This window comes from Mya arenaria, chromosome 13 (genome assembly GCF_026914265.1).
Source record: "Mya arenaria isolate MELC-2E11 chromosome 13, ASM2691426v1".
Taxonomy (NCBI): Eukaryota; Metazoa; Mollusca; class Bivalvia; order Myida; family Myidae; genus Mya; species Mya arenaria.
Genome location: NC_069134.1, coordinates 30616423 through 30633459, shown reverse-complemented (window position 1 = coordinate 30633459; position 17037 = coordinate 30616423). Strand labels below are relative to the sequence as shown.

The window sequence follows — 17037 nt, the reverse complement described above, 5'->3', positions numbered from 1 at the left end:
GACATTTTGAATGAAATCCACAAGGCGCCATGACAAAAAGATGACATTTTGAATGAAATCCACAAGGCGCCATGACGAAAAGACGACAGTTGGAAAGAAATCCACAAGGCGCTATGACGAAAAGACGACATTTCGAACGAAATCCACAAGGCGCCATGCCATTTGGAAAGAAATCCACAAGGCGCCATGACATTTGGAAAGAAATCAACAAGGTGCCATGACGAAGAGATAACATTTGGAAAGAAATCCACAAGGCACCATGACGAAGAGATGACATTTTGAATGGCTTCCACAAGGCGCCATGACGAAAAGATGACATTCGGAATGAAATCCACAAGGCGCCATGACGAAAAGACGACATTTTGAATGAAATCAACAAGGCGCTATGACGATAAGATGACATTTGGAATGAAATCCACAAGGCGCCATGATAAAAAGACGACATTTTGAATGAAATCAACAAGGCGCTATGACGAAAAAAACCCATTTGGAATGAAATCCACAAGGCGCCATGGCGAAAAGATGACATTTTGAATGAAAGCAACAAGGCGCTATGACGAAAAGATGACATTTGGAATGAAATCCACAAGGCGTCATGGCGAAAAGATGACATTTGGAAAGAAATCCACAAGGCGCTATGGCGAAAAGATGACATTTGGAATGAAAGCAACCAGGCGTTAATGTGCCGTTGTTTTTTGTTTAGTCGCTCTTGTTAAAACGACATAACGCCCCTGCCTATAAATTGCTGATATGATTTATGTTATGCATGTTGAAGGTAAAAATTTCAAATCATAAATTTCTGACTTCGCATGTGTATCAAGAAGGTGACAAGATGAGATAGTGATATTCATATTTTACAATCTAACTACTTTTACTATATTGTACGTTTACTGACAGCTTTGGGCATTTATAATACATAATATAATGTTACTGTTTGAAAAGCATTCATAAGATTCTATGCAACCAATATGTCGTTCATTGTATTTACCTCTAGATTTGTCAGTGAGTTATGTTACAAGTGTAAAGCCGACACTTCAACAAAAAAGTATAAATATTTTTTTAGTTTACTTTTTTCCTTAATTTAAATGGTTTCCTCATAAAGGACAGGCACATGTTTGTTTTTTATCCTGGTACTGTAAAAACAGTATCAAACGTCAGCAAAAAAGTGTATTCAAACAGTGCTCTAGAAACTTCAGATTCATATACCACAGTCACGCAATATTAACTACCCAAATAGGAAATATAGTCATGAAGAATGCATTATTCATTGTTTATGTTGAGAAGTTAAGTGGACAGATCGATTGAAATTTTTATAAAGTGTTTAAATGCATTTTGTCGATACATGCTCGATGAATAATCAAAAAGGCGAGTAAAAATGAAACAATATCAAAAATTGAGCTTTCTAAAGAGCACGTGCACAATGTCAGATCAAAGGTTTAAAGGAAATAAAACTGATATATACCAAATGTTATTTTAACTGGCAGTCATTTATTCAAAAGCTATATATACCATCTATACAGAAAGAGCTCCTAATAATTTCTTTCTTTTCTTCCAGGGTGTGGGGGGGGGGGGGGAGGCGTGGTACCTAACATAATATGCCCAATACCAGTTGAATTAAAATAATTTAAACCTTATATATGATATTGTGATAAGTTAGAAAATAATAATAATCTCTACGTGAATATTTTACTGAAGTGTATTAAAACCAAATACATCATACGTATTTTGACTAGGGTAGATATATTTGTTTATACTTTCGGTTTATATTTGCCATAATGAAACGACTGTAAGTATATTATAGTTCGCAATACAAATGTTAATAAAAGGTTATGTAGTGATTGCATTGATTAGAATGTTTACCTGTAGCATGTAGCATGCTGACATGGTACGAATATTTTTTAAATGAATAAATGCATTTTACAATTTATCATGGAACTGCATCCACTAATGATCTAACGTCTGAAGATTTTTATCTATCTATTTCCCATTAATTTAGTTTGATTTAAAGACAATCACTTTATCTAACATACCGCTGTAAGTGAAAATCTGACATAAAGAGTTCACTTATAGCAGCATCATTAGTTTCTGTTCTGATGTAGAGATATAAGTTAAAACGAATGCACCTCGGCAATTTTGGCATCATTTGTGTGTGTTAAGTGCTGGAGAAGCAAGCAATAAAGACAAAGTTTGGCATTTGAATTGGTAAGTAATTTTAACACAGTAAAAGGTAGGACAATTGGACCAATTCGACATTTACCGATTTCAATTAATTAATTTAAGCATCGTGTTTGGCTTATCAAACTGGATACTTCCGCCGTGAAACGTGTTCGACAGAATGTGCCAATCTGTAATTGCTGGTTAAAGAATTATCAAGGGACTGGCTCATCTGGCATGAAATAGCAGAAATGCATGTATATCGTACAACATACTCGTATATTTGATGATAGTGCTCGTTCATTCGAAGCTATTGAAGGCCATTTACTTAATTATAGCTATAAAAATGTATTTGCATAACATGTGCAGTGAATATAATCCAGTTAATAAACAATGCTGATGAGTCTTTATAAAGACGGTTCTGAATTATTTACCCCCTTATTTAGTACCAGATTTGCACAAATTGTTGAAGTTAGTGAACTTAATTAAGACAGCCATGTCTGAAAATCGTAGTATCTTCCCATATTTACAAGAAAAACTAAGTAAATTAAAGTATTTTAGAAAATGATAGAAAGAGATACTTATCAACAGATCCCGGAACAATAATATGTAGTGAAACATTTTCCGTTTTGATAATTTTGACAGCTAAATGAAACCATTTTATTCATACACCCTCGTATGTGTATTAGTAATTTTCTGCTGGGAATTTTACTCCATATCTGTACATGTTGAAGGTAAAATGGATACGTTCATTGTATATGTTTATCCACACGAAACAACTATCCATGAAATAATTTCTTCCAAATCTAATTTTAATGCATTTTTATGAAATTCTAGAATTTATACTACTTCCATAAGTTGATTCAGAGCTAGCCAAGTACCTTAAATGTTCCGTGACCAATGTAATAGCCTTGTTTTTATAAGCAATGAAAACAATTGTACCTTTATAATTCAATTCAATTTCAAATAGCCAGTATCAGAACGTATAGGTACTATAAACCATACTATTTCACACATACCTCTAATCTGAGATTTCCGACAGGCGGACTAGCAAAGGGGATACCGAAGAATGTCTCCACTTTCTTATGTCCATGCACAGTGTCAACAAAGCCTTTAACTTTCCCCGTATCAGTTAACCGTATCGAATACTCCGTACCCTCAACGTATAATGCACAAGTTAAACATATCAGGAATGTATGCATTTTAAAATAAAAGTATGATAATAAATAGAATAGCGTCATTTTGACAAATGAAACATTCCAACAGGATCTAAATAAAACTACAAATTTATCCCCAAAATGATGTGTAAATTAATAACTTCCAGTATCATTTATAACTGCGATTTCATCTCATTCAACATAACTCGCATAACTACATCACTCTACTAGCGTATGAACTGATAGTAGAAAAATAAAGTCACCAATAAGCGAACGGTTGTAACAAAAACCAAATATCGCTCATGTCGGTAGCTCAGAGATATTTAAACCGCCTATAGCCTACAGTGGTAGATGACTGGATGTAAAGAACAGATGCAAGGCTATCGCATTGCTGGGAGTTCGCCCCTCAACATCATAACAAAACATAGCGATCACGTAGAGGCAATGAAATACATACACCCTATTCCAGCATGCGGCAAGACACGCTCGAAGATTGCTTGAATATCAGTAGTGTCGCAACATTAATAAATAATAATTAAATATATATAAACCAGGTTTTGATTGGATTGAATTAAACTGAACAACAACAACGAACATCTTCTAAAATATAATAAAAACCACATGAACAGCACTCGTACCAATAACACAGCAACACCAACTGAAATAGGCACATAAATGCTTTAGTGAATTTATAAACGTTATGTAAAATGTTAGATGTTTGTATACTTAACCATTATTACAGTAAAACCTATAGGGACAAGCTCATCAGTCGAAATTTCAAAAATAAACCAAGTTATAAAGAGGAACAATGGCCTAAAAATTCAAAGACCTTCAGTATTGCTAGGAATATCTTTAATTAACGACTATCAGACTGTTGATTTTAAACGCAGAATACATTGTACCCAATACCCAATGCATAAAGGAAGAAACTTTTATTGGATTGATAATAAATGTTTAATATTGACACATTTGCTGGATGTATTTGCCATAAAAAAATGTGTTTAGGCCATAGGTTTAATCTCCACTTATTGAGTGAATCAACATAAAGTCGAATACGTCAATCTCCACTTATTGAGTGAATCAACATAAAGTCGAATACGTCAATCTCCACTTATTGAGTGAATCAACATAAAGTCGAATACGTCAATCTCCACTTATTGAGTGAATCAACATTAAGTCGAATACGTCAATCTCCACTTATTGAGTGAATCAACATAAAGTCGAATACGTCAATCTCCACTTATTGGGTGAATCAACATGAAGTCGAATACGTCAATCTCCACTTATTGAGTGAATCAACATAAAGTCGAATACGTCAATCTCAGCTTATTGAGTGAATCAACATAAAGTCGGATACGTCAATCTCCACTTATTGAGTGAATCAACATGAAGTCGAATACGTCAATCTCCACTTACTGAGTGAATCAACATGAAGTCGAATACGTCAATCTCCACTTATTGAGTGAATCAACATAAAGTCGAATACGTCAATCTCCACTTAATGAGTGAATCAACATTAAGTCGAATACGCCAATCTCCACTTATTGAGTGAATCAGCATAAAGTCGAATACGTCAATCTCCACTTATTGAGTGAATCAACATAAAATCGAATACGTCAATCTCAACTTATTGAGTGAATCAACATAAAGTCGAATACGTCAATCTCAACTTATTGAGTGAATCAACATGAAGTCGAATACGTCAATCTCCACTTATTGAGTGAATCAACATGAAGTCGAATACGTCAATCTCCACTTATTGAGTGAATCAACATAAAGTCGAATACGTCAATCTCCACTTATTGAGTGAATCAACATGAAGTCGGATACGTCAATCTCCACTTATTGAGTGAATCAACATGAAGTCGAATACGTCAATCTCCACTTATTGAGTGAATCAACATGAAGTCGAACATTCGTACTTAAGTAGATCGTATGCCGAATGACGTAATACAATTCAATAAGTAGTATAGCTTTTCTAAATCGTTTTTTAAGAGTTATAACATTACTCACATATGTTGTAATACCTGTGCCCACATTAACGAGGCCAAGACACGGTGTTAATACACCTTTTCACAACTGCTAGATTTGTAAATTTGTATCTTACAATGTGTGCAAAAAGTAGCTTGTGACTCAACATATCTCAGTTACATGTATAAAGAGAATAACTTGGTTTCCACAGACGAGCCAGATAAAATTTGACCATCTATGGCACTATATATCCTGTCACATACAAGTACACATACAACATTTCAACAAAATTTTGAAAGGGTATTTTTGTTTTGTAAACAGAGTTAATACACTCAACATGTCAAGGCGAATTTGTCAAAGTTAATGAAGGATTTATCATCATAGAAATAGTTCTTACCTTGCATGCTTCGAAATCATTATTTTAGGCATAGATTAGCAGAAATCAGGACCATTAACAGATTCCTGTATGTTGTTTTTCATTTCGTCATGTTTTGCTTAACGGCTATTTGGCCTTGTCCGGGGTCATCACTCAACCATCATGTTTAAACCAAATGACGTTCTGTATACAAAAAAGCGCCGTGAAATATTATACACGTATTACTACTTTACATACAAGTGTCGATATATAATACGACGTATCTTTTTGCTCAATGTACACTGATATTTTGTTCATATCTGCGTCATCAAAATGCCGTCATTGACCTATTAACTCAATGTTTACTAGAAAAAAGGAGCGTTGGTAATATAACACTATTCGATGGCATTGCAAGATTACGCTGTTTAAGTTCAAATGAAGTAAAAACCAACAATGTCTTCTATTTATTTCTAAAGTAGTCCGCAAAACTAATCACGTAACCAACTGATCATAAATAAAGACCACGCTGTCAACTGACCAAATTAACGAAGTTAATTAAGCACTATTCTATCGGGTTTATTTGTATGCAAGTGATACTATAAAAAGATATATGCCGACACGGCATCAGGGCATCCGTAAAACAATAACACGTTTAGTGCCATAGCAGTAGCACACAAAGATGATCTAGTTGGTTCTGTATATTTTGTGCTGTATTTAATTGTTGTATGACCCGTCCTGGGGCATGTCACAACACTACGTTAATGTTGTTGGCATTTTACGGGTTTTGTTTCTGTAGTTATATGTGAATTAGATGCTGAACGCATGCGTTTGGTAAATCAATGAGTTCCGTAAACATAGGTTACATTTTTATAATAATATCTAGTCATGCATATATTTTATCTCTCTGCTCGAAATATGAGAACCAAGGAAAAATCTTAAGATAAAAATCTTATTAATAAAAAAGCATATAAACATTTTAAAACAATCAATTACTGTGCATGGGTGTCCGTCTCTTAAAATTATTGCACTTTTATGATCAGTGTTGGCAAATTGCTCTGTAAATTGCGACAGGAACGCTTCCATAAACAAGTATATTTGGATTTGATATTTTCAGAATATGAATGTTATTCTTTATATGTTCATCAATGTTATTAAATGCCAATTGCCTGAAGATTTAAGAATATCACACTTGTTCTAGATAGCTTTCAAACTAACAAGCACGCTCCTATATCCTTCATGTTTTGTTTCGACGATAATCAAAACTAACAAACCGAAAATGTGGTGATGGTATCTCTATATTGGAAACTTAAACAATTATTAAGGGATTCCTTTTTAATTTGAATGTCTTTGTATATATATTGAGGGTAGTCAAGTGTTGGATAAGACAATTGCAAATAAAGTATGTTTAGATTTGTATTTTCACAGCGAGGAAACTAAATCCCAAGTCAAGATCCGTCACGACATTCTCATTTTTTTTTTTCTTCCAACAAATGTAACTCATATAAACTTTTTACCGTCAATGTTGCCAACGTTTTCAGAAAAGCACAACAAACAAGCAAGAAAATAAGTGGAACCGATTTCATTTCTGCAGCAATCGATTACTAAACAAGGAACGAAAGCGGAGTAAAGCTACGTTTGTCAATTGTCTTTTTTGCTCCAAAAACTACTGCTTTGTGTCGCATTATTTATTCCAATACTGCATAAAATTTGGGAATTTTAGTTTAGAACGGGTATGACGATAGATAAGTACTAATTGATGATGTGATAAAGCATCAGTGTCATTAAATTCTTAGACAATCTTAAAAACAAATATCACCACGCTTTTTTTAATTGCCAACTTCCAGCGATATAACCGTAAAGAGTAAAAAAGGTACATCAAGAAAACAGGTACCAAAGTTGTTACCTGTTTCAAAGTGACTGTTTTCGATTATCGGACAGAGATAACAGAGAACGACATAAAACTGTCAAAAGTATACAGCAGCATCATTCTCAAACATGTCAAGAAATTACTATAATAGCCACATTTTCGATACTGTTCGCATTTTATGCCAATTTGTGCTTTCATACATTCTTGATGGAATATGTGTTTGCATTTTTATGTTGTTGTTTTTTTGCTTTGTGTTTGATTCAGGTAATTTCCAATCGCGTTGATACGAAATAATACACACATAAATATAGCTAGTCATGTCAATTCTTTACATGGCCGTTATTATCTTTATATATTAATGTTATGTAATATAGTTTGCTTTAAATCGGTCATAGCTAAGAATACTGTAACATTAAACGCGAATAAATTTTGAAAATTTCAAATATATGCTATAAGTCATGATTTTTGTGACCATGCCAACGAATGTCAATGCCAAATAAACATGTTAAAGTTTAATTTTCACGAGACTGGCATAGTAGAGTTTCTCAATAGGGGATACCGTTTTCTAATAATTAGTCGTACTGGGATTTACACATCAATTGGGATTTTCCGGTGCCCGTTTCCAGGCTTTTGCGGTGATAATGCATGTTTGCCCCGGTAGTCCGCTTTTTAATTTTCTTGAACTGGTCACATTATTTCAACGGGCATATTTTTAAAGTTCTCAAACGCACTTCAGATAGCTTTGATTTAAAATTATTGAATTTGGTCAGGTTCGAAATATTATTTTAAAAAATGCTTCGTCGTTCGAATTTATTAATTAATATATAATTTAACAATTATCAATTTATAATTATATGCACAATACATACTTTAGTCACTTTTAATATCACTAATTTTCAGAAGTCAATGACGATATGGATTTGAATCAACCTTACATATGCATCACTTAATGCCGTGCCTTTAAACACAAGAGAAACATGGTACCCAATGAAAAGATACACAACAATGTGAGTGGTATAAAACCTGTAACAACGCATTCCAAACAAAATAACAACTCTGACGCCACAGGTACTCAGGAATCTCATAAATTATTAATATCATATATAGTATCAAACAACACGCATTTTATAAGTCATTATCTAGATCAAGATTAGTTTTTCCTTATTATAACGTTGTGTCTCTCTCCTGTACTGTTTGTTCGATTTGATCCGTGTGTATGTGTTGATTAGATAGATATTAGCCTATTGATTATGTCATTGATGTTTCGTTTGCTTTATTTTACCGTTTGTATGAACTTTGCGAATAATTTAATATGGATTCTATCATGGTTTGACTAGCGTAGGTTGCACATTTCGAAACTAGACCACCAATCAAACTTCGACAAAAGAACATAGATATGCCTTTAAAAGCGACTTAGACTCTTATTAAAAAGAAAGAAAAGCTATGTTTGCTTTTTATTCCCTCTTCGATGCAAAACATTGATGAACGTCGTTACATTCATGACGTAGTTTATCACGCAGTAAACACACACTAAAACGTTAATATCACTTAATGTGCATCGTCATAGCTATGAAAAATTAGCAAAATATCAGAAGTGTGAAATGAAGACTATGCGAAAATGGTCATGTAAGCATTTTGATCGATACTTTTACTATTCAATGCGTATTGCGAATGTTGACAATGCACCGGCGGAATGTTGACAATGCACCGGAATGTTGACAATGCACCGGAATGTTGACAATGCACCGGGATGTTGACAATGCACCGGAATGTTGACAATGCACCGGAATGTTGACAATGCATCGGAATGTTGACAATGCACCGGAGTGTTTGGCAAGGCGACGGAATGTTGACTAGGCAAGGGAATACTGGGAATACAACGCCATGTATTCACCCTTTGAGGCTGGATATGTACACAATTTTACATAAAACATAGTACTATGTAAAATAACAGTAGAATGGTATAGTTTAATTTCCATAAGGGCATGACATTAAATTGTATGCTTATGTTCGTAGGCGAAGGCGGAGCTAAATACGCGTGTATGCAAGTGGACGTATTTATTTCGGAAGGTAGGGCAATGAGTACGATAAATATTAGTTTTAAGTCTGATAATTTCTTTTTTACTGGACGTATATCGTTTGAGTACCATTGTGAAATTAGGTATGTATGTTGTTATTGACTTCTCCTAGGCGTAGACGTACAGGTATCTAGGCAATCCTTCCTGGTACTCGATGCACGCTAAGAATTTTGTTGGTTTGGAGACAATAGTGCGGTGAACATATTAAATCTAAGTTTTTTTCAATAGTTCTACATAGGTCGGTGTCTAGAAATGTGGTTACAAACGACTATAATTTATTGTAAGTTTGCAGAATTGGTTTTAAATTTACCAGGCAGATCTATACGTCAGACATAATTTCCTTATTTACTTAAATGAAGGTGCCAATATTGAAAATGACAAACACGCTGAAATTTCAACTTGTTTGAGGAGCAATGTATATGAACATTCTACATGTTACAAAGGTGCTACTTTACCCAGAACCTCCTAGCATGAATGCATGTTAAACATAAGTTACGGTGTTGCACTGTGTGTGCTGATGCAAACTCAAGAATTTCATGATTCATGATGTTGTATTCTATTTCAATCCAATCTTTGAAATTGAAATTAAGCGTCAGATTAACAAGATGAAAAGGAGTCTGGTAAATACAAATACTCTCACAGCGAAATTAATTATGATTCTAATTGAGTTATCGTCATTGACTCGGAAGCTAGACAGTATACATAATCATAGACTTGTTGGCTTATCAGTCATTATCATCAGGACCTCCATTACACACGCTGTAAGTACAAAATGTCAGTCATGAGTTTCATTCATTAAAATCGCATTTAAGCGTGCCCATATCTTATTATATTGTATTCCATTTCAATGCATTGCTTTCATTACGATAGGTGTAAAATCAACGGAAATCGAAAGAATCTGTTGAATACAAAATGATCACACATTGCGCTAACGTGATTGACATAGAAGCTAGACAGAGGGCACAATCCTAGAGTCTTTGACGTACCAGTCATTAGCATCAGGGACGTCATCACATACGCTTTACATATGTCAGTAATGGGTTTCATTCATCAAAATCGCATTTAAGCGGGCCCGCTTATAAGAACGTGCTGGATATAACCACTTGTTTTAAAATGAGATAGAAAATGAAACAATATATGATTTATACGATCGCAGATTCCAGAGCAAGCAAAAAAGCTTGAAGATATCAAACTTATCACCAAGCTAATGCACTTCGTGTTCGTTCTCTTATGTTCTGCTTCTGTCGCAAGTTGGTTTATTTTCGCAATTTCGTATTAGTATATATTTGAAATACCCAGCATTTACGTTCTTGCAATTACTCCCAAACGACATGACTACCAGACGAGTGTAAGTAACTTTGGTAGCAAGAAAATAGGATCGATTTAACGACATTCCTGGTATATACTTACGCATATTATTTAACAGCAGCCCAAATAGAACAACACCGAATACGCATTTGAATAAAAAGAAACGACCGGTACGAAACGGAAAGCTGTGGCAAGCTAGCCTACAGCAACTAGACTGCTCGACACAACCAAAGGGACAAAGGAGCTACAGTACATCAAAGACACATTTAAAGTTACGTATTGAACTGACATAAACAAACGAACAAGAAAAATATCATACGAAACAAAACTAACACCCAGCAAAAACAAAACCTAAAGCGTTCAATGACGCTGTATTCTTTCGTGTAGTTTGCATTGGATACTAGAAATGCAAAACGACAAGAACATGCGGAAAGAAAAGAATGAAGTTTGTGCACAATGCAATAGTATGATTCTGTAAGACGCAGAAAATTCTTATTTCCTAATTTTGAATACAAGAGGTAATGAAATTAGTTTATGGATTATTGCAAGCCCAAGATAATGGGTGCTCGGGACAGTCTGGAAAATAAAGACGGATATAGACCGCTAATAAGATCCGGGCATTGTCTATGTAACACCCACGACAATAGGATTATATTTGCCTTACCCTGGTTCCACGTTGATGCCAATATGAGCGCACTTCGCCAGGGAGACGACATAAGTCGAGCACTTACATTATTTTTTGCATGGACGTATTAACACTGGGTTTAAAATATCAAATGTTACAAATTTGCAAATCACACAATTAGTTTCATAATCGACTTAAACAGATATTTTCTAAAACTTAATAAAATGACAAAATATGATTGTGACATGCTCAGTTAAGTCATTACTTTAAACGTTTTGTTTTCTGTACCCTTTGAGTATCTGAGTTTTGGGCAATTGGTTTTCGACCATTTCAGATTTTTATCCATAAACTCGGACTTAATGTACGATGGGTTTCTTTTTCAAATATCAGTTTGATTAACGATATGATGGTGGATCGATTTTAATTCTACAATGGTAAAAACAAGAGCTCACCAGAACAAAACTTGCTCATCATGAGCTAGTTTGTTTGGTCGTTTTTCGTTGCCTATGGTATATCGACAACATTCGGCTTGTAAAGCCTCTAGTACCAAAAGTTAGACACAATCATCATGTAAATTGGTCAATCTGAATGTGTCTTTGATATCGCAAAAAAAATAGTTTTTATGTTGGGTTTTAGTCTGAGTCGCATTATCAAATGTCCGTGATGTCGAATTTTTACCCCATCTTAATAATGAAATGTGTTAATAATGTGCGTCACTATAAGGTTTTTTTGTAAGTCTAGAACCAGAATTGTGTATATATATATCAGATATCATATCAAACGATTACGGACCGATGTTGCGCCGCACCTAATTTTAGTAAGGTTATCATTTTATATTTTTATTTCAGACTTAAGAAAATGATATCAGCTCAAATTTATGACAAACTCATTAAAATGCCATGCATAACAAATCGAAATGATCGCTTTATTGCTCATGGGCGTCCGTCTCTTACAAATATTGCGATTTTATGATTTATTTTAGCCAAGTTGCTTACTTTATTGCTCAGCAAATGCTGCAGTAAAAGCTTTTTATATTGTTTTTATGTTTTCAGCATATGATAGTTATTCTTTTTTATCCATCAAAATCATTTTAGTGTAAATGATGTCCTAGAAGGAAGACTTCGGAAAAAACTCTAGCCTCATTTTCAATCAATATTAAAATAAACAAAAATGAAAACACAGACACTGATATCGCTGTTTTATCCAAATACACGTCATTATACGACGGTGCCTCCGTTCCTATATTTGAAAAAAGAAGAATAAGAATAAAGATAAGTGAGGTATAGAAATAGCATCGAAGTCGGTAAAAGTATCAAGTCATTTCCCTTTACCAATTTTTCTTTCGCAAAGAGTCAAGATACGATGCAACAAGCCGAACTGCCAACTTTACCATACATACATGCTTCACGTAAACTATGAGGTTGGAAAACATTGAAATCAAGGCAATAAAAAATCTTTTCAGCCCATCCAACTGCGCTGAAGTATTAATAATGCCGGTATTTTGTTGAAATAAATAAAATAAAATCATATTTATTGTCACACGAATGCAAAAAAACAATGACCTTTTATTTATTTACAATCGTCGTTAAAACTATATTGCCATCTTTTGGATTAAAACGCAATTGCGATATCAAAGGCCAAATGTCTGTTATCATATATCAATACAAACTGATTTCAATGATTATCAACTTTTATTAGCACATATTTTGTTTTTATTTTATGCAAATTTCAGTCCGCGTTCAACATGAGGACGTAATGCGATACTTCTTTACTGCACATATCAACATTGTTAACCAGCTCTTACATACCTGATCAAGTGCTTCTTATCAATGCAAAAATAGTATTTACAACCATATATACATTTCAACCGTTTCGGGTTTTCAATAAACGAAAGGAAACAAACTGTATGGTATTGCTAGATGTGCAATAACCACTTTTACTTATATAGCATTGCGACGGTCTGATTTATCCAATGATCGATATTTGTCATTTGGTCAATTAATACAGACGGACGGTTGCTGATTAATTTTGTACTGTTTAACCCCGCTGGACAAGAGTGTCGCCTTGTATGAGACCTGTGTATTGGTTTAGTAATCTAACACCAGTAAACACTATATCACTTTTAGTTCAAGCGGAGATTTGAATTTTGCCTGAAAAAGTGGTTTAATTACTAATGACAATACAACTACTAACAATGTGGAAAAGGGGAAGAAAACAATTAAAGCATGATCGAGCATCCGATTTAATCTCCTGACATTTAAAATCATACCCTGTTTCCAAACCGATTAGTTTTAAATTTGGCATAAACAACCCCAGTTGTGTTACAAATGATTCTGCAAACAAACCATCAAAACATTGTCATTTACAATACAGAAAACACACACACTTAAAGAAATAACCTTCAGTTTTGCTAGCGACTTGTATTCGATTATCACACAAGAAAACTAAAAAAAACGTCAATTTGTAACGTCAAATACACCAACAGTTTGCTCACACAAGCTTGTTAAAACCGGCGTTTGAACTAGAGTCACCAAGTTTATGTTGCTGTTGGCATTAAGCATCAAAGAAACTTTGTCTCAACAACTTATCGTGTTAAACGGTTTCCAATGTCTTGCTTTTAATTTCTACAACTTTTTGAAAGAAGTGAAACCGTTAAGCTAGGTTAGTGACCTGTAATATATACAATATACCAGACATTCCCTTAAAGTATGAATTAAAACTGGTTTATGCTTATTTGATGTCCTTTCTTTTCATCGTTTGTATTAGAACCAGTTACGCCAACCAAAAAACGGTTTGTTCCACAAGGCCGCAAAGGAAGTTGATTATAAATTTCATTATTTTTTATTAAATCATTATCTTAAGATTACAAAATCCAAGACATCTGTTGTAGGCTAAGACATGTTTGTGTTTGTGAATTTTGCACCAATTACATGTTTTGTTTGGTTATTTGTTCATTGATCAAACAACCAGATTTCAAAAGTTAAATATGGCGAGTTCTATCAATTTATGGTATATCAGCATATGTTTTAGCATTTACCATGAACTCCAACTGGTTGATAGAGATATTTGTAACCATGCAGAAAAATATAATCTCAAAATGAAACTGCTTAAGTTTAAGCCTGTCACCAGCGACTCCCTGTGCACAGAACCCGATTATATTGCCAAAATACAAATGTTTGGAATCCGTGTATTGAATGACACTCATCTTGATGTGTTTGTAACATTGTTCATGGGCTTACGTGATTCTATTGCAATTTAATTTTAATTCTAATGATATCTATGATGTTTACATTTTACAGGTTCAAGAGTTTTCAATGTTTGAAGACGTCGTCATTGTTTGATGCATTAATTAAACAAGTTTACAGAATTCATTGAGTCAATAACAAACTAACGCAGCGGTTTCTTGTTATAATTATAATACCTTTACGTTTTCAACACAAACTAGACATCTTTGTGTTTCTCTGATGGGAACATTAACATCAACGATTGCATAATAACAAAAAGATGTTCAAAAGATAAATTTACGATAGTATTAACTTACGTGTTATGTTTTTGAAACATTGGCATATAACTTAAGGTAACAAGCATATTTTAAAAAAACGATACTTCAAAGTTGATTATACAGGTAGGTTTTGATCGTCATGATTTAGCTTGTCAGATTGTAATGCTTCGACCGAGGTCTGTTAATAATTTTGGAACAAATGGATCTTATCCTACTCGACTGTCCATTCATCAGTAATTTTTTTTTTCCTTCCTATGAAACAAATTTATACGATAGAAGATATAATTGATCAAGGTGAGATAGTTTATCAATCGAGCTTTGGTACACTGATTACTAGCTATGTGCCTCGTTCAACCTTTTTCACATGGAAAAAGCATTCATAGTGAAAACAGATTAAAAAACACTAACTGTATCAGGAGAGAAAGATAACGCGGGGAATCTACTCATGCGTGAGGTTCTGTAGTAGGGTTAAATAACTTAATAACTCTTTGCTGAGTACAAAGGACGCAGCACACTGATAGAATAGCGGGTGTTTTTGTTGTTTTATTAAACAGAACAGTGATATATGCGTGAGTACTCATCAAACCCAGATAATTCCTGTTTCGCTGACTGATTCAAAGCTGTGGCCCAATCATGATAACAGATAAGTTTATATATGGGTGGTATTTCTGTGTTGTCTGTACCTGGTTTATCACTCGTACAGTGTATGTTTGGCCATATCTTAGTTCCTTTTATTCAGGGTATTTTTTATGTATTTGGCTACCGGGCTTGACCCTGTAGTGTCCATTGTATTATCTTAAACACCAACAAGGACAATTCCATCTGCAATAGCAACATAAGAAAACACAATTTACATTGAATATACAAAAAGTAAAGGGAAGTAATATTGAATAAATAAATCCTAAATATAAACAAATATGTTTTCCTACATTTAGAGGATACGTGTCTGCATTAACATCAAATAGAACATTACCAGTTATACCAAGTTATATATGTTATAGACGTGCCACTACCGAATATCCAAAAAACTGCAAAGTTCTATCTATCATATTTTTCCCTATTAATTTTGTCTGACTTAATAACAATTACTGTCTAAAATATGGCTGTAAATGAATCACTCTGACACAAACCCTGCCAGAATGAATTCACGTTCATACCTAAAGATGTAGCGGCATTATTATAATTTGTATTTTCGAAACTATTCTACCAACGATTTTCCAAAATACATGAACTATTTTGGCATCCGATTCGGTCGTTGGTAAAGTGTACCTTTTGACTTCTGAATGGGTAATATATAGACGATTACTGCAGGTAAATTGCACAAATACCTATTTGGAACGAGAAGGGTAATCATATAATTAAACAAAAGATTCATCTTCAAGACTCGGACATACGAAACTCCTACATTCTAACTGTTTGACTGCAACCTCACAAGACAGTTACCATTTTCCAGAACATTGGATTGTGTATAAAGACATTTCAGGGTAAACTATTTCATTGTATTATGCACCAAATACAATGAAGAATTTATTTTTATTTGAATAGAGCAATTTAAAAAATAACTAATTAACAAAAAAACTAATAACAACAATTAAGCCAACATCACAAACAACAACAGCGATATGTAAATGCTCATGAAAAAAATGATATTTTGAAACATAATTTAGGTTAAGTTACGAGTTCAATTTCCCTAGGTCCATGTTTAATTTACTTTGCAATTCATAGAATCACCTTTTCAAAACGATGTTTATTAACATTTAAAGTTGAAACTTAAAATCAAACAACAAAGTTTTCATCTTGTAATCATATTTAATTACCATCTAAAATGCTAATTTCGATAAAAACTCAAATCAAATCAAAGCCACTGGTTGGCATCGCTGATATTAGTTTTGGATCAGTATGCATCGCAAGTAATATATTAAACCCAAGGGCAGATGCCTGTACAGAGAAACAGGTTAGAAAGCCACAGGACTCTTATTTTTTAAGATAATAAAACTGTGAAGTTAAATGCAAAATCCAG

General features: G+C 33.8%; 1 protein-coding gene across 1 annotated transcript in view; it reads right to left on the bottom strand.

Annotated features, from left to right (window-relative positions):
* LOC128213277 (carboxylesterase 1C-like) overlaps nucleotides 1-3492 on the bottom strand; it is a 36526-nt gene extending 33034 nt beyond the window's left edge. Inside the window, exon 1 of the mRNA XM_052918873.1 lies at nucleotides 3174-3492. Within this exon, the coding sequence (XP_052774833.1) occupies nucleotides 3174-3395 (222 nt within the window). The 5' untranslated portion in view covers nucleotides 3396-3492. The remainder of the gene's footprint in view (nucleotides 1-3173) is intronic.
* Between the last annotated feature and the right edge of the window lie 13545 nt (nucleotides 3493-17037).